The following is a 25,934-nucleotide window of genomic DNA, read 5'->3' on the forward strand; positions in this document are numbered from 1 at the left end:
GCCAGAAAGGGGTGTATTTATTCTCCAGTGCCCTGAAATGTCTCTGGTACTCAACGTACAGTTTCATGACCAGCGGTTGAGGAACATCAGGTAGATGGAGAAAAAAAGAAAACAAATAAAATTAAAAGCAGATCACTGGCAACTTGGCATGACAACTTCCTACTATGAAAAGTTGCCCAACGTCAGTCTGACTGCACAAGGAAGCAAGATGAGGAGTGAATGAGTCAGCATTTCCTAAAGGTATCCAGCGAGAGTAAACTAATTGCACTAAACACTCTGAAGGTATCTGGGCCAGCAGACACACCACCTCCATGTTTCACCTCCTCCCTTCTCAGGACAGCGACAACCAACAGGTGAGTGGGGGCAGTGAGTTGACATTAGGTCACAACGCACCATTAAAGCAGGATGACCTGTGCCGGATGAACGACTACCAAAATAGTTCCCACATGTGCAGTTTAGTTTAACTGGGCTGAAGGGTTCATGAGCAGAGGGAACGCCAGCCGTAAGCCCTCTCCATCCCACCGCCAGCCAGGGAGAGCCCTGCCAGGGGGTGGGGGATGATGACGGGCAGAAACCCAGCCCGGGCATCTCGGTGCCCCAGCTACACTGCACTCCCCATCACAGCAGGAGGGGAAGGGAGCCGGGCCCCTGCCAGCCCCAAGGGCAACACTGGCACCCACGGGGGCTCACGCGCTAAAAGAAGAGGCACCGGGAAACACATTTTATTAATTGATTTTCAACGACAGCTGTACACCTCATCTGACTTGAGGTTTGGTGTGGGTTTTTTGGGACAGCGTAGTAGCACTTAGTAGGTAACCACCTTGCAGAAAAACATGAAGGCATTATACGAAGTTTAACAGACATGAATCCTCTCATACAAAACCAGGCACAAAAATGGATTTCAAAGACCTGCCATCCCTGCCTTTCACTTTTGCAGACTTTCTCCTGAAGGTACATTTTGACCAAATGAGGGATTGAGTCACCCGCACTCCAGTACAACACAAAATGAGCTGAAAAACGGGGACCGGGAAAACAAGCTAAAGTGCATCAGAGTTGCCGATAACGGTGTCCCTCAGAACACCACCTGATCTCAGCAATGGCATCAAATAGACTAAACGTTCATTAACAGGAAAATATTTTGAATTTTATTTTTTCACGTTATTATCAAGTACACAATTACAATAATGTCACACATCCCTATATGATTCTATGTATTTTGTTTTTTTCTTTTGTATTTTTTACAAAGTGTACAGAGGGAAGGACGTATACAATATTTAACAGGGTATTTTCTACAGAACAATAATTTATATTATGTCCTTGTAAAAATCTGTACCTTTTTTAAACATTAAACTGAAACATCCATTTTATAGCATTTGCTAAGCAAATTATTTAAGAATTAAAACTAACCTGTAACTAATGTCAGTACATTAACAATAACTATAATTTCATTTTCTCTTTATACAGACAAATACATTTTACAAAATCCACTTGACCAAACCCTTAATTAATAAAAAAAAAAGTTTCAACATTGTGCTTTAAAAAAAAAAAAGAGTGTGTATGATTCCAGGCTACGTAAGAGAAAGAAAATGTGTAAAATTGTGTTCTTTGTCTTTCAGCTTATTTAAAAAAATAAAGTTCAAAATGGCTAAAATCCTCAGCAATGCTATGGGAATTTATGCAGATTCTGTACACTTTTCAGGTTTCCAGTTAGAAAACACTTGAGTGATAGAAAGGGGGGAAAAAAAAAAAGTCACAGGAGGGTACTCAGCAAGACACAAATGGAAAATCTGTACTGGGTTTTACTGCATCTGATTTGGCAAATGAGTAGGCAACAGACACGATGGCTACAGCCACGGAGGAAATCCACTCGACTTCACAGGGGATTTCAACAAAGGCACAGTGCAGCACATCTAGGTATTACACGCTAAAGCCCGTTAGTAGCAGTATTATACAAGAGCACATTGGACAAGTCTGGGGGCACTGTCAAGCAGGCATCAAAAGAAAAAAAACCACCACACAATAAAGGTAGGGACATGGCATTCGACTCTCCCGAACTGCAAATTAAACACAAGTACTTCGGCTTACAGTGAAACAGAAGGACTGAGAGGTAGGAACAGGGCTCGGTAACAAAACGAAATATAAAAAAGGTTTAGAAGATGCACATCTGAAAGGAAACCTTTGTCCCTTTATCACCCCAAGCCTGAAATCATCACTGAAATTCCTGTTGGATTCCAATAGGAAGTTCACCTGCCTAGAAACAAGAGTCAACACAGGGCCAGGCTCTGAACCCTTGCCATTAGTGAATTGTTGATCACAGATCTATCCTAAGCTGGCAGGCAGCTGGGTCCAAATTCTGCAATCCATCGCCAACCAGTGGCTTCGGCGGGAATTTGAGCAAGGGGAGCAGGGGCCGGATCCTAAAATCTGGCATGTAATTAAACGGTTTGGGTTTTTTTGCTCGACAGTTGTTGTTAAGGTACATGACTTCGTGCTTGGTGTATTTATGCTGCTATTAGCAAATGATATATGGCGCTGTTTTATAATAGTCTTCAGGTGACAAAATTGCATATAATAATTGTAATGTCCTCCCAGCTGTTTATAAACAGATTAAAAGAACTGGGTTAATTCTGGATACTGTACTAATTAATAAAAAGCAGCTTAACACAGCTGCTAATGGCTCAGGAAAAACATTCAATTTAGAAATAGTTCTGTTACTATCGTAAGTTACTTTTCTTATTAAGGATTCTGCATTAGAACATCTCTACTCCTTATGAACGCATCTGCTCCACTCCATCCCCCTCTAAAGCTCTCACTGTAAATATCTCGTTTTCAAAATCGAGGCACCTCTTGGTCTGAAATTTTATTCTAAAACAACTGACAATAAAAATGCGACTTGAACCACAAACTGTTCTTTCAAAGAAATGCTAATATACATAAAAGCATTAAGTTTGAGGTACGTTTACCAGCACGTACAGACAGCTGTGACCTATTAACTCTGCAAATGAAGCAACAGTGTTTTAAGTTTCCAACATTAAGACGGCAGTAAATTGAAAAAAACCCAACTCATTTGTAACAAGCAAAATCTTTCAACGACAAAGAAGCACAGAACAATAAACATAATATTTGAGCATACTTTTAAATTCACCAAAGAGAGATAACAATGCCCCAAACTACTTGTTAAAATTTTTTCTCTCTGAAACCTGAATTAAAACGCAGAATAGTTTTCCGCAATAAAAGTTAGATGCGTAACTCCTCAAATGGAAAATAGTTAACCTGCCACAAAGTCTGTATAGTCAAAACAAGACAATCAGATGGGCTCTAGTGACTTTTATCTTTAGCATCACAATTCCCCATTTTATACACACCTCTGACAATTTTATCAAGAGAAATTTCATATTTTTAAAATTCACGACAAAACTGCATTAACATGGACACTCTGAGTATCAACGAGGTCAGTAAGATAAATATACTTAAATAAACTATTATGGTTGAAAAATTCAGTAAGAGACAGGGTTTACTTTATTAAAAGCAACTTTATTGTTGCCATCTTTTCTTCATTTATTAAACAAACTGAATAGAATTCAGAACACGCTATTGAACAAAAGGTATAAAAGTCAACTAGAAGCAATAATCCTATTTTTATACAGCAACAAATCAAATGCACAGTATGTTTTTTTTTTGTGGTTTTTTTTTTTTGTGTGTGTGTGATCGCAAGTGATTGGCTTTAAAATAAGCTAACTGCCTGAAAGGCAAAATTCCTTTACAATTCCAGCCGTAAGTCCGAGAAAGAGACTTTAAGGCAGCCCAACATCTTTATGATGCCGCATAATGTGCTGGTTCTTCTCTGAAGGCCTTCGGAAACCTTTCTTGCAATACTCGCAACGGTGAGGGTAGTCTTTTGTATGAATGGAAATAACATGCCGTTTGAAGCCTGAGGCATCTGTAGTGCTATACTCACAGTACTCACATTGATAAACTTTCCTGCCACTGTGTGTTTTCATGTGTTTTTTCAGCTCATTTTGTTGCCTAAAGCCCTTTCTACATCTCTTGCACCTGAATGGAAGATCCTTTGTGTGAACTGAGAGTATGTGGCGGCTCAGAATGAACGGATCTGCAATCTTAAAGTCACAATGTCTGCACTGGTGCAATTTTTTACCCTTGTGAGCCGCCACGTGTTTTTTCAGTTCCGAAGGCCTATGAAAGCCTTTATCACACATATCACACTTATGAGGATAGTCTTTTGTGTGGACTGAAATTATGTGTCGTTTCAGATCACTCGAGTTTGAGCTCTTATGGTCACAATGCAAACACTGATGTGTTTTACTTTCTTGATGCATAAGCGTATGCTGCTGCAGCTCTTTGGTATCTGAAAAAGTCTGGAAACAAATATCGCACTTTAACGGCGTTTCCTTACTGTGTTTAGTCTTTACATGAGTTTTCAAGTTAGAAGAGTCGGCAGATCGGTACTCGCAATATTGGCACTGGTATGGTTTTTCACCAGTGTGGATTCGCATGTGCTTCTTGAGCTCCGATGGATGGCGAAATCCTTTGCCACACTCCACGCAAATGTGAGGAAAGTTCTTGCTGTGGACAGCTAAAAGGTGATGACTCAGTAATCCTTGTTCCGCTGTCTCATAATCGCAGAATTTGCACTTGTGCATTTTATTAACTCCTTTGTCCCTGTGCACCATCTTGTGAGTAAATAAAGTTCCTGCATGGGAGAAGCTTTTCCCACACTCATCGCACTCAATAAGCTTTTCTGTTTTGTTGGTCAGCTTATGACTCTCCAAGTGGTTATGTAAACTTATTTTTTTATTCGTAGTGTAATCACAGTCTGTGCATCTGTATTTCTTCTTAGTTAGAAGGTGCTCCGGGTGGTTTTTCATGTGCCTTTTCAAGAAACCTCTAGATTTAAATTTCTTTCCACAAATCATGCAGGGGTAGACTGTCAATGGATGACCATCAGGGCCAATGATTATTGCTGAAAAACAGCAAAAAAACCCTTCATCAATAATATAAAACAGCATTACACTTCAATAAACGCCATATTTCAACCTTAACAATAAGCCGAATTGTTAAGTAAGATCAGAGGCAGACATGTACACTTCGCTATATGATGAACAAGTTTGTTACTGGGTTAGGTAGAAGAAATTGAAGGAATTACTACTCCAATTCTTTATTACTATTATCAGGAGAAAGGAAATACTGGTTTTTGATGGAGACAACCAAAGCATCACCCAGGTGTTCTTCATCTCAGATCATTCTGCTTTGAAGAATTCTGACTGAGTTCACACATGAAACGCACACAGAAACCGATGCTGGTGCAAAGAACAGCAGCCAACTTGATAAACTGAGTATTACATAGTAAGCACAGCACATGATCTTCCTTGACCTTCCATGACTCTGTAGATAGTTTAATCTTGCAGTTTAATCACCTACTGCTGACTACAATTCATATGTTCCCAAACTAACACCTCCTTCTGCCATCTGTCACAGTTACAATCTGAAGAGGTATCAAGCAGGAGTCAGTGAGAACACATTTCACATACAGAAACCTCAAAGCTTTGGAACTTATTTGCATTCATCCATCAGCCTGACTTGTTTACTCTGAATTTGCCTAGGCGTGCTAAAAAGCTCTCTTCCAAAAATATTTTAGGAGAATTGACTAGGTAGCTGGAAATAGAAAAAGCAAACTTAAAGTTTAAAATTTGCGTGGTTTACTAATCCAGTGCTAGACAAAACAGAACTCCTACAGTTAAGACACAACTTAGAAAGAAACTTTAAATATAATTTAAGGCTAGGCTACTGCAGAAAACAGTCATGTGCTTTTTCAACTTTATCAGACCAAATAAATAATTCAGACTGTAACACAGTAAGGGCAGAAAACAAATAATGCCAAAACAGCGCATCTGTTCTTACAGATGCAAGTAAGAACTTTGGCATGAACATCGAGGCAATTTATTTCACAATTAAAAGAGAAAAGGGTATAGAAGTTACACTACCTACTGTAACATACAGTGTTCAGATTTTCCAGCAGTTACTTACTGAGCTGATATAATCAAATGTGTTGTTCTATATATTTTCAGTAAGGACAAAAATGGTTTTTAAAAAGTACTATTATAGAACACTGTTTCTCTAACATCATGTTTAAAAAAAGTTACATTAAACATGAAAATTGGTGTGGCAAGTTAAGTATACAAGTTTTTAACTTCTCGCTATGATACTGATTTTTTCCTAGGTCAGAGATGGTTTCCTTTAAAACATCCCCTACAAGCCAAACCAACTACGTATTTAAAAACTTTAAAATAAAATATGTGCTTATTTATGATGTACAAGTCTTGTCAATAAAATAATTCCCAAAATAATCCTGGCTTTTACAAGACATTGCACATGCTATTAGCGACACACATCTGTTTATGGATAACGCCTAGAGCAATGAGAGTACAGCCAGCCACCAGCTACTTACCTGTTTGATACTGCCTAGACTCAGGTCTCCTCTTTTTCTTTGGTTTTTGCTTAGCCAGTCTCCCAAGTCCAGCTGACTCATCTATGTGCAAAAGAGCACTTGCAGTGCCATTCCGACTTTCAATGCCATCATTATTATTACCTAACGAGATAAGTTAAAAAGTTACCTACCATCATCACTCTAAAGATATTTGAGCAACAAACTCTACGACGACAGTAAAACAAATTATAAACTATTATCTGGACATTTAATTGAACTGTAATAATGTGCAGGAGGAGCTGCAAAACTTCTCTGTATGTAACTTACAAATTATGTTTGCCATTATGAACCTGGAAGCACTGGCTTTGCTAAACTAATTTTACAGGAGTATACAATTTACAGGAATTAATGGTTTTCCATTTCACAAAGAGTTCTCCTTTGAATGCAGTATTTTTTGCATTTCTTTGATTGCTAATTAAGCCCAAAATGTTTAAGATCAGTAAACAACAGCATGTCACAATATTTACTGTGCCTGATTTTCTCCTCACTCCTGAAATACATTCATGTGTGAGCTCCCATTCACTTCTGGACATCTGAATTCACCTGACTGAAGTTTCTCATACACCAAGTTTCAGAACTGGAACTGCGATCAAAGAATTGTTCTGAACAGCCCATAAACTTGCACAAGAAGTACACTACTTACTATTTGCACACCTGATGCTTTAACACTTACAAATTCTTTCTACTGGGAACAAAGAGCATGCTCAGTATTGTATAACAGAAAGAAGGAAACAATCTGCCTCACAGAGCTTCGTGTTTAATACACAAATGGTATCACTGGATGTAAAACAAACATGAAAATTACAGGTAAATATATCTATATATTTCAAAAGGTATTTATTGGCAATCAGTTTAACATTGGTGATTTAACGGCATAAGTAAATTTTAATAAGTTTTGTGGTTAAGTATTTACTTGAATCAATAGAAGGCAACAGAAAGCAAAGCACACAAACAAGATAAGAAGATCAAAGTGGAAGAAAGTGCAAGATGATCAATAACTGTTCCCTTTGTAGAGTGCCCAGAATGAATATTCATCATCAATGTAAGAAGATTCATAGCCAGGAAAAGACACATGCAGACCCTGAAGATTCTGATCTATACACTAGCTCAAGTGTTGAAGAGCAAATGTGACAAGTGAGAAACATTGAAAACAAAACCCCATTTCACATCTTACATGTAGGAAGTACAGTTTGCAACAGGTGCATGAAGAGTCCTTCTAGAGCATAATATAAAATAGAGCCCAAACATCTTCTATTACTAGAATAAAATTGCAAAAACTTTCTGGAACGTAAAGCACAGTGCGACTGGGCTTTGCTACAATTCAACAATAAAACAAATGTTACATTTTAAGATCCCACTGTTACCAGCTCTTACACCCTCTTTGAGCGCAGAAGAGTTCCGAGAAGTGCAGATGACAAAACTCTGCCAATTTCATGCCTTTGTGCTTCATTATTTCCTCCCTTCCCTGCCACCTCTCACCTTGCATGTTAGCTTGCTTACTGCTCACAATGCAATGACTCCACTGTTTCCCATACTTTTAAATTCTCCTGTCAATTCCAACTCTCTGTTCTCAATAAACTCTGCTCAATTTTATCCTTCTCCAAAATCACTGAATGTTCAGTCTACAACTGTTGTTTGGAGTTCACTTAATTTCCTTTTAAATTCCCACTCAACAGCGCTCAAAAGGATGCGGGCAAAGATAAGGCTCTGGGTGCACGACCATCCATCTCCTAAGCAACTTTTAACACACATTGCTCCCTGAAATCTTGCCATCCCTTGACTTATGTCTGTGATTCCAGCCCCCATTACATTCTCAGCACTTCCCTGCCATTTGTTTGCTGGCATCATCACCACAATCCACAGCACGCAGACACAGAACCTAATTTTTGTCCTCTGCTCCACGATTTCTTCTGCTTCATTTACTCAAAGTACATTTAGAAGAAGAATGGGGCAATACAGAAACATTTCTAAGATGAGATTTTGCTCTACCAGCTTACTTAAGTTTTAGAAATCAGTCTGTGCACCAGTTGGTGCTCAGATACTGACAGTGAAGAAACATGGTTCTGCATGCTGGAAATATTCTCAAGGTTCTGCTATAATTTTAAGATGTCTGCCTCTAGCTTCTTTTTTGTACATCAATTAATTATTTCCACCAGTGAAATCACATATTTGTATGTTCCTTCTAGAAAGCACTTAAATCAAGCTAGAGGTCAGTGTTGCTTTTCACTGTTACACTGAATCTTACATATTCCCATCTGCTTTTTTTTCCCCAAAATAAAAATATCCAGTCCTATTCCCAAGCCAGCTCTTACTGTGTCCTAACAGTGAAAGACAGATGTACTTGAGATACAGTTTTTCATCTGAAAGCTCATGTACTTCTCCTTCCACAGCATGAAAATATGAAGGAAAATGTCTGTTAAAATAGGAAGCAGCCTGCCTTACAGCTTCTCTCTTCTTTTTTAATTTTAAGGTTCATTATGTCAGGAAACTATTCTTAAACTAAAGCTTTAAAAACAAACACAAAAGCACACATACTCCACTACTCTCCAGAAATAATCCCCAACATTTTGCTACAGACAGTGTCACCAGGAAGAATTCTTTCAGTACTACCTACCATAAGCTGCTGCCCAAGCTATGGGCATGAAGGTTTTAATTTCATTGTCATCAATTTGCTGTTCATGGGCCACTGCTGCATCCTCCTCTCCTACAATCACTTCCATATAAACCTCATCAGCTATTTCTGCAACATCTAAGAGAAAAAGAAGACAGGAAAAAATTAATAGGAACACTGCACCATTGAAAGTTAAAATCCCTGTTCCCAAATGAAAGCCACCTACTTACTTAAGTCTTCATCTTCATGCTGAGAATCATTTACAGTCATGTAAACCATTTTCTCCCTTGGAATACGAATACTGCTATTTTGATCGAGTAATCCAACTGCGTGGTCATTCTCCGGCTCACTTTCCACAATATCTACTGTGCCACCTAATTAGGAAGACCAGAGCAAAATATTTCAAATGTGCTTTGTTCACATTGTATGTAAACCACAGAAAACTGAAAGTCTGTAACTCTTTAACATTACACCCACAGCTCTTTACAGATGACTTGAGAGAAACCACCGTCTCCAATTATGCAAAATTTCAAATGTCAGGTTGGAGTATTCTAAAATGAGCGTATTTTACCTAAATCATCTTCTCCAGGATCTGCTTTGAATATATAGACCTTGATGACTTCTGGACAAATGCCGTCCACTTTACAAGAGCCACTTTCTGACTCTGCTTCCATGGTAATTTCAGCAGAACCTTCGTGTTCTATCTTACCAGCATCATCCACTACAAAAACAAGTTATTACAATTATCCAGTCATAGACAGACAGACATATATGAAAGATTTTTATTACGCTATTCTCAAATTTGGAAGCAGCTTAAGATTACATTGTGATAAAGAACCTACCCATAAAAATTTTTTTCATATCCTCGAAAACACCGACAACAAACACAGAAATAAATTCAAGACGTAACTTCTAGTTAAGGGGAACTGCTAGAGTGCCTCACTGGTATGACTAGAAGCCTGAGCACCACACCAAGCAATACTAATAGGGAAATAATGACCTGCAGCAAGATGATGGTAAGAAGAAACTGCACATTAGTACTTACTCTGTGGCATAATTTCACTTATTCTCAGTTTTAATTGTTTTCTCCTTCACAACTAAAGCTATTAAGTGTTTTTTTTTTTTCAAGAACACTATCTGTTGCTCAATCCTTTCTCTAATGGAAGGCAGTCAGACTCGGCTCCTTGCAAAGTGGTGTTACTAACGCTTCTTCAGCTGACTACAGAGGAAACCTAAATGAAAACTACAGGAAAAAACCCTCCACTTTTCTCATCCGCTCAACAGCTGAGGGATGGAGCACAGCGTCAAAGTGCTGCCCTGATGCTACAGCACTGGTGAACCTGTTCAAGTAATTGTTCATGGTGCCCTTACTGAAAGGGACTTGCACTGGACTTTATGCTGTAGCCCTATATATGCTCCTTACTCTTCTCTCAAATTTTGCTCCCTTTCTTTCAGAACTGCAGCAACACCACGCTACAGTTTGAATTGCCGTAACTTGCCGAGGCCTCCCACAGAAACATGGCTAACAGCCAGCTTTATGGAGCACACTTCTGATTTTTAAGACATACTCTACATAGGCACACACACACACACACCATTTTACTTTACTAAGCCTGGGTTTTCAAGAAATAAATACTAAATATGTGTTTGCAAAAATAAAATACAGTATCTCAAGATCTTCAGAGAATCTCCCAATTTCAGAAGCCTCAGAAGTTACTCTAGTGTCGAAATTATTTAAGAATTCTTAACATACTTCCGCAATTTGGGATTTTATTGTTGATAAAATCACTTTTGGAGGCTGACATGGCTTCCTAAGAGCCATGAATAACTTCAATTCATGACAGGAAGACATGAAATTTATATTACAGGAAGTGTAAGGATCGTCGCCATAAATGCTGTAGGATTTTTAACTACCATGCCTAGCACATACAAAATACTTAATAAAGTATGCTTATTTTACTGGCAGTCATTAAACTGCACTCATAACTAAATCATAGCTTTACTACTCAGTAACTGGAACTCTTTCTCTTACTTGAAGATCTACTTAAAAAAAAAACACCTTAAAACATTATTATTTTCCTGCTATGAAGTCAATAAATTAGCCTTTAAATTAGATAAACTAGCACATGTTCTGTCTCATGTACCAAACACAACTGTATTTAAGTACAATTTCTCAATCAGGCATCATTAGTTACAAAGAAATTTGAGTAACATTCAATTGTGAGGCACTGAAATAAATTATTCTCTCTCTCCCCTCACCAAAAGAGCAGCAGAAAAAACATTACATACTCTTACGGCAAGTTCATGATCAACGGCCACCATACAGAATGTTTCAAGCAGTACAGTGTCTAAAAAATTATTTTGTGCCATGGGACCACATAGCATCTTGTAACTGAAACCCCAAAGCATTTCAAAAGTAAAAACCTTAATATGTTCTTTTGAATCATGTTAACAACGTAGCTCCACAGTATGTATATTCCGTTATTGAGCAGACTTCCTTCAATTCTTTGGCACACGCATGAAACACCGAACATCACTGGAACTCTGACAAAAAGAAAACTTGCTTTCATGCCTACACTAGATTTATGTAGTTGTTCTGCTTTAACTTGGCTGTTTCCAGTGTCACGCACGTGTACTTGGAAGGCTTTCAAATCGGCGCAGACTGATTTTACACTGCTGAAGCCAAAGGAGAAGTCTGCCACCAAGCTCAACTAACTGATGCTGGAATATACTCAAGGAAGGAAAATTACGGCTGAAGCAATCAAAGAGAAAACAATCTTAAGTGCACTACGTGAAACAGGCTGCTTTCTTTTAACCAAAACAGTTTGTTACTTCCATACCTATATGGAAGAATCCATTGACAACATCCACACAATAGAAGAATTCTAGATCTTAAAAATATGCTCCATTTACTCTGTGAAATAAGTTCTCAAAGGTTCAAAGTCATCTTTTAAAAACATGATTTAAAAACCAGTTATATAAATTAGAGTTTGTTTGTCCCTGATTCCCCTCTATATTCAACAGTGCTTTCAAAACGTAACAACTGGTTTAAATATTTTTAAGAGCACCATTAAACTGTATGGAAACTGATGTGTAGGAGTATTAGGTCAACTTTTCTCATACAAAAGGAAAAAAACTTTCACTCTTGACAGGCAGTAATACCTGGAAAACTAAAGTCCCTGAAGGGCTTGAATAGTAATAGTATTTGCAGTACAGCAGCAAACAGGTAACAGGAGGAAAACGTAGGGTGGAAAGAAAAAGGCAGAAAAATATAAAAATCTGAAGAAGAAACAAACAAGGCAAAAGAGAACGGTATCTACCACACAAAGCACCATTTCCACGGTATTCTGTCCTATGGCTACAAAAGCATTTATCCGTACTGATTCACTGATGCACTGGCAGCATTTATGGAATTTGATTTCTGTTTAACACTTTCCCTATATTTCTGCATTCTTCACGTATCTCAGTCTCACAATTAAGAGAAAATGAAATTCATAAATACTTGACTGATCAATGTTTGAAGTCGAAACTCTGATGATGTTCGAATTTTTCATTCAAATTCATACCCTATCAAGCAATCCCACAAATACCATGCATGACTGATCTTCTCTCACATTTTTCCTCTTTGAAATTACAAAAAAAAAAACAAAAAACAAAAAAACAACAGAAGTATTTAAAAGTATTAGTTAAGCTTATAAGAGACCACTTCCTTTCAAGTAGAGATGCTGGTCAGTTATTAAACTAATCACAAGTCACACGCTAGAAAAAAGTTCAGATTAGCATTATTCCAATGCTGTCATATCTTTAATTGGATATTAATTGAACACAAAAATGCTTATTTTTTCCCTTCTACTAGCTGGTACCTTTACTTCAGTAAACAAGCAGATTCACAGTAATTCTCCAAATTAAAAAAAGAAGAGAGAAAAACTATTAGACACATTATTTAATATAAACTGCAAGAATGCATTCTATGGTTAGTTTGCTGACGTTCTTCACAGACTTCACTGATTAGAAGAGCCTGGTTTTTGCATACTATGAGCTGCAAGAAACAACTAAAAATGCATGCGCTTCTCCAATGTTGAAATAATTGCTTCTATATGAAGATAATGCTTGAATTTTACTAAAAGCAAAAACAGATGAGAAAGGTGTCACACAACATGAAAGACGTGGCATATTTAAAGCCTGTCTAGTTATAACTGCCATTACAAGGAAATCAACAAAAAGAGATCAATAGATTAAAAAAAAGAACAGAGCAAAGTAAAGAAATAAAAGATGCAGGCAACATTAACAACAAATTGTTTGTTTAACGTGCTCTATCATGATGACAGCATTTGCCTCCTAAAAAATATTACATCTAAATTAAAAATCTCATCATGTCATAAGCTATAGTGTCCAACCAATAATTATATATCCTGTATCTTTACTCTCCTATTAAAATATGTTCAATGGCATTTTTGGGGCAGAAAGAAGCTCCTGTGCATTGATAACAGAAACAGTAGATAAAACCCAGGTGAGGCGTTTCCCCACACAGGAGCATAAATCCTAGCACAAGATCCTGCATACTGTGTTCGCTTAAATGGGACATCTTCTGTTTAACTGTGACACGTATACTCTTCCCAGTAGGTTGGTTTTAGTTTTTTATATCCCATATTTAATGGATCAGCTGACGCAAACTTTGTAGCCTTGCAGTCTTTTACTCCTAGCTAGAAAAATGCAAGGATCTGTAACTGTCTTTATTTTTTTAATGGTTTCATAAGCATTTACATATATTATTTCCTACTATTTCTCCTCTAGATGAGATTAATGAGGAAAATAAAGGATTCAGAAGGAAAATAAAAGGATTGTAATAAATAAAATTCACATAAGCACAAAAAAACCTTCCATCTTTTTCAAGTAGACACTGCTTATTGCTAAATAACACATCCAAACAATTCTTAAAAACATTCTAAGAAAAAGTCTCTCTCTGCACCAGTTTAACAGATCTTAAAATCTGTCTGTGGAGCAATTAGATGAGAATAATCTATTTTGTCAGCCTTTATGTTCCCAAATTATTTTCTTTGCTGCTAAAAAAAACGTGTATCATGGGATACTTGCTTGCTTACAAAATAAACAACCCTATTTTAACCATTCTTAATGAAAAAGGCCACTGGTAACTGCTCTGTTTTCTCTAAAATAGACTAAACGCATGCTGTATTCCCCAGACAGACTTTGTTCGGTTCTCTGTGACAGAAACATTTTACTTGTACTCCACTTGACAGCAGAGAATTCCTCGTCCACCAAAGAAGTTATTTTTACCATCCAGTTATTTCTTAAATGGCAAAGCAGGCTTCCTAACCTGTGAGAAAACATAAATCTGTTCTGTTTTGATTTTAATGCCATTGCCATTCCATATGAGCAACAGTATTTACCCTACGCGTCTCAAGCTCCCCTCAGGGCAGCAATCCAGCAAAGGTGAACTTCCTGAGCTCCAGACTGGTATCTAACACTTGTCCTCTTTCCTGCTCTCCCCAGCACACAAATCAGACTAAGCCGTGAGACATCACTCAGCCCAAGGGAACTCTCATCTCCCTCACCTCTCACCGTGACCTCCTGAGCAGCCTCGGCTGCAACAACTTTTGGTGCCATTCCAGTGGTCAGGGAGGCACACAGCAGCAAGTTCTACCTCACAGAATCACAGAATGGTTTGGGTTTGAAGAGGCCTTTAAAGGTCATCCAGTCCAACCCCCTTGCAATGAAAAAAACATTATTTCCTGCATCTTTAAGAATCTCCAGGGAAAAAGAGGGAGGTACTTCTTTATGCTAAAAAAGCAAAAAAAAAAGCATTTTGTTTTCTTGACTGGAAGTCTACTGGATGGCCCTGATGAAGGCATGAACTTTACAGCTTTGTTGATCAGACTCATTATTTTCAACTTAAAACATCCAACAAGGATGAGAAAAGATAGGTTTCACCTAGACTTATGAAAAGATGCAATCATTATTCTAAGTACTCTGGGTTCTGACTCCTGTGATTAAAAGTGTTAATTCAGAAACAACAAACAAAAGACATCTCTAACTCTGAGCAAAGTAAGGACATGGATGGGTGTAACATAGCCCTTGTGTTTGCAAACATCATAAAACTTCCTAAAACTGCAGTTTAAACTTTGTGAGACTACCCTTCCCTCTCTCCAGACTCGCCTTACCAAACCTCCTTTGTGCCTCACCATTTTTACTGCAATTAAATACGAGTATATCAGAGTACAATTTTTTTGTCCTATGGAACAAGTTCATGCCAGAGGATGTGTCTTATTTTGCCAAATCAAATAAAATCAGACAAGCAAAAAGCCTAATTTCTATCTTATGGCCAGGTGTAAGGCACTATTTTCCTTGGTTAGCAAGGGGGGTTTTTTTGTTGTTCTTTTGACAAACACTAGCTAATGTCCCCATTACTGTTTCACTTAATGAAGAAACAATTTTCCAAGCCTTACAATTTGCTACCCAAAAAATTAGTACCGACGTGAGCCACAACACAGTTTATCCTTTCCTGACCAAACTAATGAACCGGTTTGTTATGGCATATGTGAAAGAAAAATCTCCTTGAACCCTTTTCAAGCTACTAACTAGCAGCAGTTTGCATTCTTTGTTGAATGAATATCTGATTCTGCTCTGTCCTAAGTGCTCCAAATCTACCATGGACCAAAAATGAAGCTTGAGGGCAAAGATAAAGTATCAAAGAAAAAAGATGAGTACATCAAAAGGTAAGTGATAATACAAGCTGTGCCAAGAAACATTATCTTGGAAATGAAAAAAAACCAAAGGTATATCAATGCAGAAGCTAAATTAAATCTAAATAGGAAAATAAATATTAGAATATTGAGTTTATTGAAGTAAAGTCACAGAGTGAAACCCACAGGGATCGCACTCTTTGAAAGGACAAACCAGTCAGAAACCAAGACAGAAGGTAGGAACACAACGTTAGAAAAAGTACATATAGATTAGTCATTTCAAAACAAGTATTTTCAGAATAAAGCTAAGAAAGTTATCTTTAGAAAAATCTACATAGACTCAGTTCATTAGGAACAAAAATGGAAACACTTAAAGAGAGCCACAAGATAGGAAGATGATGGCAAAAAGATTCTGCCACTAATGTCCACTGAAGAATAGACTGAGAAACCTACAACAGAAAGAAATCAAAGTGTCCTAGACTGCTTTGCAAGTGACCAGATAAAAGAAGACAGGCAAAAGCACCCTAGGAGCACAGTTTAGCTCCCACATCTGGGAAGGAGCTACATTTGGCTACTGTAATGGCAGACAAAATTACATTCCAACATCTGCCCCAGCAGTTCAGGGAGGTGTGCCAGAATCAAGTATGAATTTACAGGTTAGGGTGAAAAGTCAAAACCTAGGCTGACGTTACTACTTCTAAAAACCACCTAAGTTCAACTGAAAAATTGAGACAGTCAACAGATCAATAAACACATATATACTGCCAATGCAGAAAAAAAATATATTTAAATAATCCTTTCCATACAACAGAGAAACTATTTGGTAAGATAGTCTTTACTTGACGGAAAAGCACTAGACTGACTTCACAACCAGAAGAACTTGTTATGCAGGCTTTAATCACAGTAGGTGGTAATAGGGAACTTCCCTTTAAAAGGAACTGTAGAACACACTTAACATTTTAAACACAAATAGAAAGGATGCCTGCTTTGTAGCATAACATAGTTTTAAATGCTGGCTTATTTAAGGTTCTGAATCTAAACAAAGTACATTGCAGAACCACCAAGGGGCGTTTAATACTAAAGAGAGTATGGAACTGCAGAATTACATGACTGAAAACTGAGACTATCCCAGCACAACTGAACAATTAAATCTCTGCCAGTTACTACCTGTTGATGACTGGTACATCTAAGAAGACTTCCCAGCTGGGTAGGAATTTCAGGGATCACGCAATATGGCATCTACCAAGACATTCTGTCCTCATTCAGCCACTGCCAATGGTTGAATAGGACGTGTATCTACCCTCTCACTTGAACTTACAGACACAATTTGCAAAGTGTTCCTATGACAGCAGCCCCAGAAGCCTCACTCTGCTGCCCATGCTGCAGCATGACAACCTGCAGGGGAAGGCTGAGCAGAGAGACACGAGCAACAGCATCTTAAAGAGATGGATAAGGATAAGAAACAGGTAAGGATCACCACCAGAGTCTTTACACAGTCAGGCCTCAATTATCGACAGGTGGATTATCCACTTTGTTGCCTAACTATGCTGCAGGTGCAGAAGCATTTAGGCTATTTTCATCTGATTTAGTGCATGTCCAGAATCAGAAAGCTTTATCTATACAACAATGTACAGAGTGTGTTTATTAGTTTGGATAAATACTATTTCAGAGAGCAGCAGCCCTGATCTACTTCACTTCTGTAGCTTGCAGATTAATTTTACAGTATTTTGTGTTATCCATATTTTGCATTATCCATATTTTGCATTACCCCATCTCATTGTTTTCCCAGATAATAGAGAATTAACTGTACCTCATATAAACTCAAAACATGGCTGCACAAGGTTACTCAAGGAACTCAAGAGATGATAAATTAAGAAATGCAGTGATCCTAGGTAAGGAGAAGCAACATTAAAATCCATGAGTACAGAATATAAAATTAAAACAAGTTATTATACATTTCAAAAAAGTGTCCAAAGGAAAAAAAAAAGGTAGGAAAAAAAAAGAAAAGAAAAAAAAAGGTAATCGAAGCAGAGCATGAAGTATGCCTCATGAATGGATTCATTTAATGCTAGACAAAACTGAAGTGCCTGAAATGACAATTAAACAAACCAGCCTAACAAAGCCAAAGCTTTTCTATTTCTACAACAAACAAATGCTCAGCAGTGACACTGTGATGTTCCTAGGTGCTGCATTGAGTAAGCATTATAATAAATAACATACTTAAAGTAAGCTCTAGTTTGCACAAATGGATATCCTCAGTAGAAAAAGGATTGATGATACGCTCTGTTTTTCTCCACCCTCTACTTTAAGTCTTTTGAAATACGATTCAAATGGATTGTGTCACTGTTCCTAAGGGAGATTAAGATATTCACAGCTGCTTCTCAGCTATGAGCAGCAATAGCTACTCTTTTTGCTAGCAGCATACCTCTGTCATATTGTTGCCTATATCTAACTACCAACGAGGTGGAAGGGGTGGGGGCTTAGCAGAAAACAAGACAAGGGTAAAAATTTTAATTTGTACTTCCAAAGCCCGTTTTTTTTTTACTTTCCTTTTTCCTTGAAATAATTTGTTTTCTTAAAGTCCTGGCAGTAATCTTACTAACCTGCACATGCATGTGTTTTCAAACAATGTCACTTTTATTTTCTTTTTGTTCTTACTAACTATATGGCATTTAGTTTACTGTAATTCTTACTCTTTTGTTCATATGGTATAAAATGTTATAGAAATAATTTATAATCAGACACGCATTTGCCAGTATTTTTCTCCATTAGCTTCACCAGAATTTTTAGCTGGTACGTGTTCCTAAAAATACCCCCACTGCGTACATTTGTGAGATCTGCACTTCATTAAATAATACAGAAAATCTGGTTTTAGTACTGTTGTAGGCCCCGCCTCGGGTATTTCAAGCACCACCCAGGCCCATATCGTAAGAATTTAAGTGGCTTTACCCAGACACTTACAGGAAATCATAAGGTAATCTTCACAGTTGCCCTTCTCGTCTTGATGTTCCACAGGAATTCCATTGGCATCAATCACTGCCTCTGATGCACAGTCTGCCACCAAGACTTCTTCAGAAACAACATCTGTTCCCAGAGTATCGGTGACAATATCTGCTTCTTCAACATTATCATGAACTACATGTTCTACATGTCCAACTTCAGGTACATGCATTGACTCACTTGTCAATACATGTTCTGGTATAGACATTGCTTCTGCTGTTATGTCAGAAGCTAGAACATCATCTGGGACAGTGCAATGAGCCAAAGAAACCTCTTCGGCTACGTCTGTGTCCAGCACTTGTTCAGGAATAATGACAGTTTCAGATACATCTGGCTCCTCCATGATGTCTGGGCACTGAACATCCTCAATAACAACATCCTCAATGACATCTTGGATTACTACAGAATCTGGATCATCAGGAACAAAATTATGCACGGTTATATCTGAGTCGACTACATCTGAAACAAATACTGTTTCCTGTACTTCCACAACAATCTGATCTCCATCCATATGTCCTGCATCAGCTCCTGAAAAACATAATTAATACAGCAGTTAAATTGTAAAACTAACTCAGATGAAGTGGTTAACAATTGAAATTACTTCTATTTTACTTCAGCTTTTACACTGTGCTGCAATTTAGTAGATCAGGCACAACAGCCTATAAGGAATTAAGACAGGCAGATATATGGGGAGCTGATAAGGGAAGTCTTCAGCAGGTGCTAACATAACTTAGACAAACAACATTGTCTCTCCTGGAAAAAGCTACCAATTTTTAGACTCTCCCCCAATATCCAAACAACTATTACTTGACAGAACAGTAGCTCATTCATATTGCTCTGAGTAATAAAAACAACCAAAAAATCAAAAGCAACTACTCTATACAAAAGCATTGATGCAGCATAGCACTTTTAAGCAAAGACAAAATAAACAATAAACAGTTAACAGCATCTAATGTGAACACTCCTATCTACACATCTTCTGACTGACCTGTTGGATCAAAAAATGCACTTGGCTCATGTGGCTGCAATTCAAGCCCATCTTCATCCATGGCCTTGAACTCTCATCAGTCACAGCGTCTGTAGAAGGTAAAGAAGAAAAGTTATTTAACTCATATTATGCTATGAAGGTTGCCTGTGCACTGAAAGGCAGAAATTTTAGGCACATGGAAGTTAAGAGGTAACACCTCTTGACTTTAAGACAGATGAGACTTCACTCAGGGTACCTCAGTTTGGGATTCCAGAAATACTACTCTAGAACACCAATCACCCACGATCTGAATAAGAGGAGTGCGAGCTCCAACACTCCAGGTCCATGTCTCAAAACCCCACAGCTCCACAAACACAGAAGCAGCTGATAAAGAGATATGAAAATACTATTTCCTTATAATCTTATATATATATAAAAAAGTAAGACAAAACCTACACAAGTTCACACTCAAGTCTTTTTTGGATGGTGAGGAATATAGCATTGTCAAGAATCCAATAAAGCTCAATAAGGCAAGTTAAAGGCAGATGGCTAATAATCTGAAATGCACACAGCTCTTGATGTCCCCTATGTTCATACTCAAGCAGTCAGGAGGAAGTTACTCTGATGTCACTTCAGGAACTGAAATAATCAATGCAAACTGCTTCCAGAACATAACAGCATGTGTTTTCAAATCCCAGATATGTGAGTATTTAAAAAACTCCTGCCCCAAGACAAAGTACCTATTTGCTTTTGTATTGAAAAATATCACTAGTTCTCAAAAATTACCAAACGTCATATTCTACCAAATTTCTTTGAACAGAATATCAACATTTATTCAATGCATAATAAGAACTTAAGATTTCAATTTTCTCAATAAAAGAACCAAGTAAGACCAGTAAGTTAAAATACTTACTACAATCTGAAACTGCAATTTAGATTTTGCTGCTACGTATGTCCATTATAATTAGGATCAGGCAAATCCAGTTGAATATAACGTGATCTAACATAAACTTGTACTACTCCCTTGCATTTAGTCCAGCTAGCTTCCCAAGTGCAGAACCAGCAAGAGGCAACAGAATGTTGCTACACATTTCTGCTCATGGTCTCTCTACAAGTGGAAGATGCAATTCTCCTTCCTCCAAACATTTTTCACAGTGACAGACAGAAATCTCCCCATTCCTGTGACACTTTCACAAAAGATCTAGATAAAATGTTAAGATTCTGCCCAAGGTTTCCATAAAATCACAACCTTCCTGAATTACATCAACTAATGTTTACATCAATTAAGTCTTCATGGGGGAAACTGCTATACAAAAGAAAAAATTAACTACTCCAAACCACAAACCTAGAACCATAATCTGTAGCAACTATTTTCTACAATTCACCATTTTTCTAGCTCAATTTTTCTCAACTCTTTGCAGCTAACCACCTAATTTATATATGAGAAGATGTATTTTTACAAGCCGAGGAAGAAACACAGCCAGACATTAAACTGGAGGAAAAGCAGTGGCAGTCTAATAATTTTCCAAGGGGTCTCATATTCGTGGGATGTTCAGTTGGAAGGCCCCTATATTCTAATGACAGCTGCGCGAACAAATCATTGTGGTGTCTAGCTAGATTTAAATCACCTCACAATTACTCTGACTGTCAAGCATTTCTGTCAAAAGCACCCACTATTAACAGGAACAGCTCATCACACATGCTTCTTTCAGAATCAAGAGCGTTTCTCAGCTTCAGCTACAAGACATGGCTTAACCGATGGCAATCAACTTCTGCCGTGCCACAGAAACAAGAACAGAATAATAAGGTTTCATACAGTCATTTAAGCAAGAATTATTCATAACCAAATTGGTTTACTTCCATCTATTCTGTATACACCTAGCCAGTCTACTAATGTCTTTCCTATTCATCTTGTCATCTTTCTGTGTTGTCTTCCATGTTTAGTTTCTTCTTTTCTGTTGCTTCTCCTCCAACTTTTTGTGTGCCTGTACCTATATTATGTTTGTTACCTCCTCACCAGCTTATTTCGTCTCTCCAGCTTATAATGACAGCACACTAATGTCCATCACACAAAGCCATGCTACTCACCAATCTTTGTAACAAAGATTGTATCAGCAATTTAGAGATTTCTTTTTTGGAGGATGCAGAGGGGATTAACAGCTGGCGGAAACAAATTGCCTCTCATCTCAGGCAACGCACACCTAAGAAGCTAGCATTTGCTGTCCAGCTCTCTGGGAGAAGTCAATGCGCTGTTTCTGCCTGTGCTTCTGAGGACTGTATCACCATACAGATTCGCCTCTGATCAGCTGGGACCCAACTAGCTTGAAGTGCCAGTTCACCACTATTTACTGGAAGAACTGGCATTCGTTTTCTCCACTTCCTGCTTTCATCATCCACCTGACCACCACTCCACCACAAATTCCTACTTATGATTCATGCATGTACTTTCTCTATCCTATCCTCTCCCCAAATTCCTCAGTGTCTCTAAGTGAGGCTCTCCTTCATCATCCTTCTATCCTCTTCACCCACGAGACTCAGAGGTTGCCACCACTACTTCGCAGCTTCCAGAACCAGCCCGCTGACGCCATCTCTTCCCTGCTGCTCTCACTGCGGCCCAGATTCCAAGAGATGCTAAAACCAACGAGTGTCTGCGGTGTTCATGATGGTGCAGTTCATGTTGTAAAGACCCTGCCACCAGTAGTGACAGCCCAGTAGACCTTCAACCGCACACTGCCTAACAGTGTGGCCCCTTCTGCATCGGCAAGGCCTTTTCACCTACGGGGGCATAATACGCTGCAAAACAAAGGCTCACGTTCTACAGAAACTGAAGAAGCTTCCTGGGCACATGAGTTTTCAAGACCGAGCCTAAGAAAAGACACAGATTTATGCTCTGGTACTTATTCCAAACAAGAAAAAAACCCCAACTCTTTCACTGAATGAGTTTCTTACTAAATAAGGTTTCTCATAATCTGCTTTTGTACCCAGACCCAGACAACAAATTCGTGTACACAAATACCCACTCCTGTGCATGACCACAGAGACCTTAAAAGTGTTTCGCTAGGGCACAGACTCCACCTCCACAGAAATTTGCTGCAGGAAGATGACCAAAAGAGGATGCAAGCATTTAAAACAGGATTCAATTAAACTATCTAAAATTATTAAAGTGCCTATATCAAAATCTGCAGTCCAAAAAGCATCAATTTGCCCATGGATTAAAGAAAGAAAAAATATATATATTCCTGAAATCATTTCAGGTTTTGAGCATCCTACCAGCAGATGAGAAAATACTGTGTTTCTTCCTGCTTGCTTTTCTTCTGAGCACTGGGCCACCACAGGAGCTCAAGATCCAGCCACACAAAGGAAGGTATGCCACACAGTTCTGTACCAACCAGCAGCTCTGTGATGAAGACACTGTTCTGCGACATGAGAAATCCTAGAACTACCTGTTGTGAGTAGCACACCAAACACCTTCAAATTCCTTGGCAAGTGCCCTAAACTCTATGGTACCATAAGGCTAAGAAGCAATCCCAGCAGTTCATTTTCCTGCAAGATTTCAAGGACAGAAAGTCCTCTCAGTTCTTTCAAAGTACTCCAGTCAACACTTACCTCAGGAGTAGATTCTGCCACAGAAGCAGACAGAATCAATTTTCAGTTCCGGTTTGGGAACCTAAACTCTCAAAGAGAAGCAGGCGCCCAGCTGTGTCCCTACATTTTAGTCCTTCTCAACACCCAAATGTACACGGTTCTTTGTTCAAATCTCAGTAACTCGGGAACTGCTCTTCTACCACTACAACAGAAAACGCTTACGCACTTAAAACCAGGGTTTATCTGAAAAGAATGAAACATCTACATCTTTTACTTGGCTTGGATCTATGTCAGCTTCACACAGATTGAGAATTAATACAACTCTGAACACATCTAATTCCATTTGTAAAGTTAGTTCTTACAAATTTATTTTTACCTATTTATTCAGAGACATGGCCAGTTTTGGTTTTATTAAAGTCAAGGCAATACTTTCAAGGGAAAGGATAGAGAGAAAATTATGTATTAATGGAAGAAATGGTATTAAGCTATTAGCAATAAAATAACCTCCCCAAAATAAAAATGGGTATTTTCTATAAGTCCGATCTTGAGTACCATCAGTCAAGAAAAGCAAAGCAGACACTGCGCTAGTCTTGCCACATTACAAATCCTTGACTCAATAGGCTTAGCAAGGTAATCAAGATGAAATAAAAAGGAATAGATGAGCTGTGACATTTTGAAGAGAGAATAACTTTAAAAATAGAATTTCTTAGAAGAAAGAGCTTTAATATGCCATAGAAACTGTCACGTTTCTCTGTTCTCACAAAAAAAAAAGAAAATGGGAGAAAAGAAAAAGATAAAAAGGAAAAACCTCAGAAAAGCCATCCTTACGAAAACGAAATACACAAGATAGTCCTTTGTCTACTCCTAAGGGAAGAACAGTATGTCAGTTTATTTGGGGTAAGGGCATAAACCAAGTATCTGCGCAGCAAAACTCTGACCCTTCGCAGAAAAATCAAGGCATAAATGGCAAAAATTCCCCAGGCTCAAGTCCCAGCCTCTACCCACACTGAGATGACTTAGTGTACAACCATAAGCAAGTTCCCATCGTGCCTTGCTACACCACATTAAAAATTGCAGCACGCCTCGCATGTCCCAATTGGGCTAGAGCCCCGAGCTACCCGAAGCTTCGCTGTGGTTATGAGATGACCGTGGGTTCAGTCTGCACTATTGGTACAGTGTCACAACTCTCTCTACGTGACCCACTTACGGATAATGCCATGTACACATATGCTCTCAATGGCACATACGCGAAAGGTAAAAAAAATTACACTCCTATAGCACCTAATTCTTATCTTGTAAATAAGCCCCAGGAATAAATAAGTGGAAGAATAAAAACAATGTTACAAATGTGGCAGTGTAATCATTTAATTGTTTATTTCTTGATGCATCTCCCTCAATTTTGGCAGCAGAACCGCTATTACCGTTGTCACTGTGATTTTGTAAAAAAATCTGAGGTCTTTTCCTCTTTGTTGTAGTTCAGCGGCATGAACAGTTGCAGAAACTGGTTAAAAAACTGTGTTTTCTCCACATCTCATGGTGCGTCAAATGGCACCTAAGCGAATTCTTAACGAAACCTAAATTAGGGAAATAACTAGTCCCGGTCGCCCCTTTGAAACTAGTTTCCACTCAGCTGGAGGCCTATGCAAGAGAGGGGACAGCCAGAGGGAAGAAGAAGGCAGCACCAAGGGGGATACCAAGGGGGTTGGGGAGCCCCGCGCCTCTGCATTCGGCTCCCCGCGGGGCGGCTGGGCGAAGGAGGCTGAGGTCCAACCTCCCACCCCGCCGCCCAAATTCCCGGTCGGCCGGGAGGAGAGGAGATGGCGGGGCTGGCACTGCGGGTGCCGCTGCAGGAGGGCACGGCTGGCAGCCCTGGCGCGGCCGCACAGGAAGCCGCCACGGGCCGGAAAACGCCGAGCTCCCCTGCGACTCGCTGGCTGGCAGGCGGGGAGGAGGGAGAGGCGGAGGGAGAGGGGGGAGAAGCGGGGGTGGGGAGGCTACGGGATCTCCCTCTCCGAAGCTTGCGGCCCGGCGCTGCGACGAGCGGGGCCAGGGGCTCCCCCCTCCGGCCCGGCCCGGCCTGCGCGGAGGCACGGGCTATGGCGAACGATTAATTCAAGATGGCGCCCGGCGCCCTCCGCTTCCCCCCCCCCCGCGCGCCGCCATTTTGTCTCCTCCTCCAGACACTCTCCGAACCCCCCATGGCCGGGCCCGGGGCCTGGCACCGACCTCACCCGCCTCCCCTCGGGCCCGCAACCACCCCCCTTCGCTTCCGCTCCCCTCACGCCGCCGCCCCCGCTGCCCAGGGCCGCGCCGGGCGTGCGGAAGCCGCCGGCCCGGGCCCTGCGGCCCGCTCTTTTGCCAGAGCCCTGGCGCGGCCTAGCTGCGGCCTCCTCGGGGCCTGCGCTGCGGCCTGGTGCGGGCAGGGGAAGGCCCAGGCCGGGCCGGGCGGCGGGACCCAGCCCCGGGGCTGCTTACCGTTCGGGTGGCGGGCGGCGGCGCTCGCCTCGGCGCGGCCTCTCTCAGCGCGACTGGGCCGAGCGCGGCGGCGGCTGCGGCGGGGCGGGC

General features: G+C 39.6%; 1 protein-coding gene across 2 annotated transcripts; it reads right to left on the bottom strand.

Annotated features, from left to right (window-relative positions):
* Positions 1-1,122: 1,122 nt before the first annotated feature.
* ZFX (zinc finger protein X-linked) lies at positions 1,123-25,934 on the bottom strand. 2 transcript variants are annotated; one of them, XM_086766916.1, is made up of 8 exons: positions 25,845-25,934; positions 19,806-19,894; positions 18,779-19,345; positions 9,688-9,837; positions 9,347-9,490; positions 9,120-9,254; positions 6,467-6,607; positions 1,123-4,981 (listed from the first exon to the last, which is right to left on the bottom strand). In XM_086766916.1, the coding sequence occupies exons 2-8, from the start codon at positions 19,864-19,866 to the stop codon at positions 3,795-3,797; spliced, it is 2,385 nt and encodes a 794-aa protein (XP_086623042.1). In that variant the 5' UTR covers positions 19,867-19,894; positions 25,845-25,934; the 3' UTR covers positions 1,123-3,794. The 2 variants fall into 2 exon arrangements, with proteins under 2 accessions (XP_086623042.1, XP_086623052.1); XM_086766926.1 differs by lacking the exon at positions 9,688-9,837.

The sequence above is a fragment of the Chlamydotis macqueenii genome, chromosome 1 (assembly GCF_036417535.1).
Source record: "Chlamydotis macqueenii isolate bChlMac1 chromosome 1, bChlMac1.mat, whole genome shotgun sequence".
In the NCBI taxonomy this organism is placed as follows: Eukaryota; Metazoa; Chordata; class Aves; order Otidiformes; family Otididae; genus Chlamydotis; species Chlamydotis macqueenii.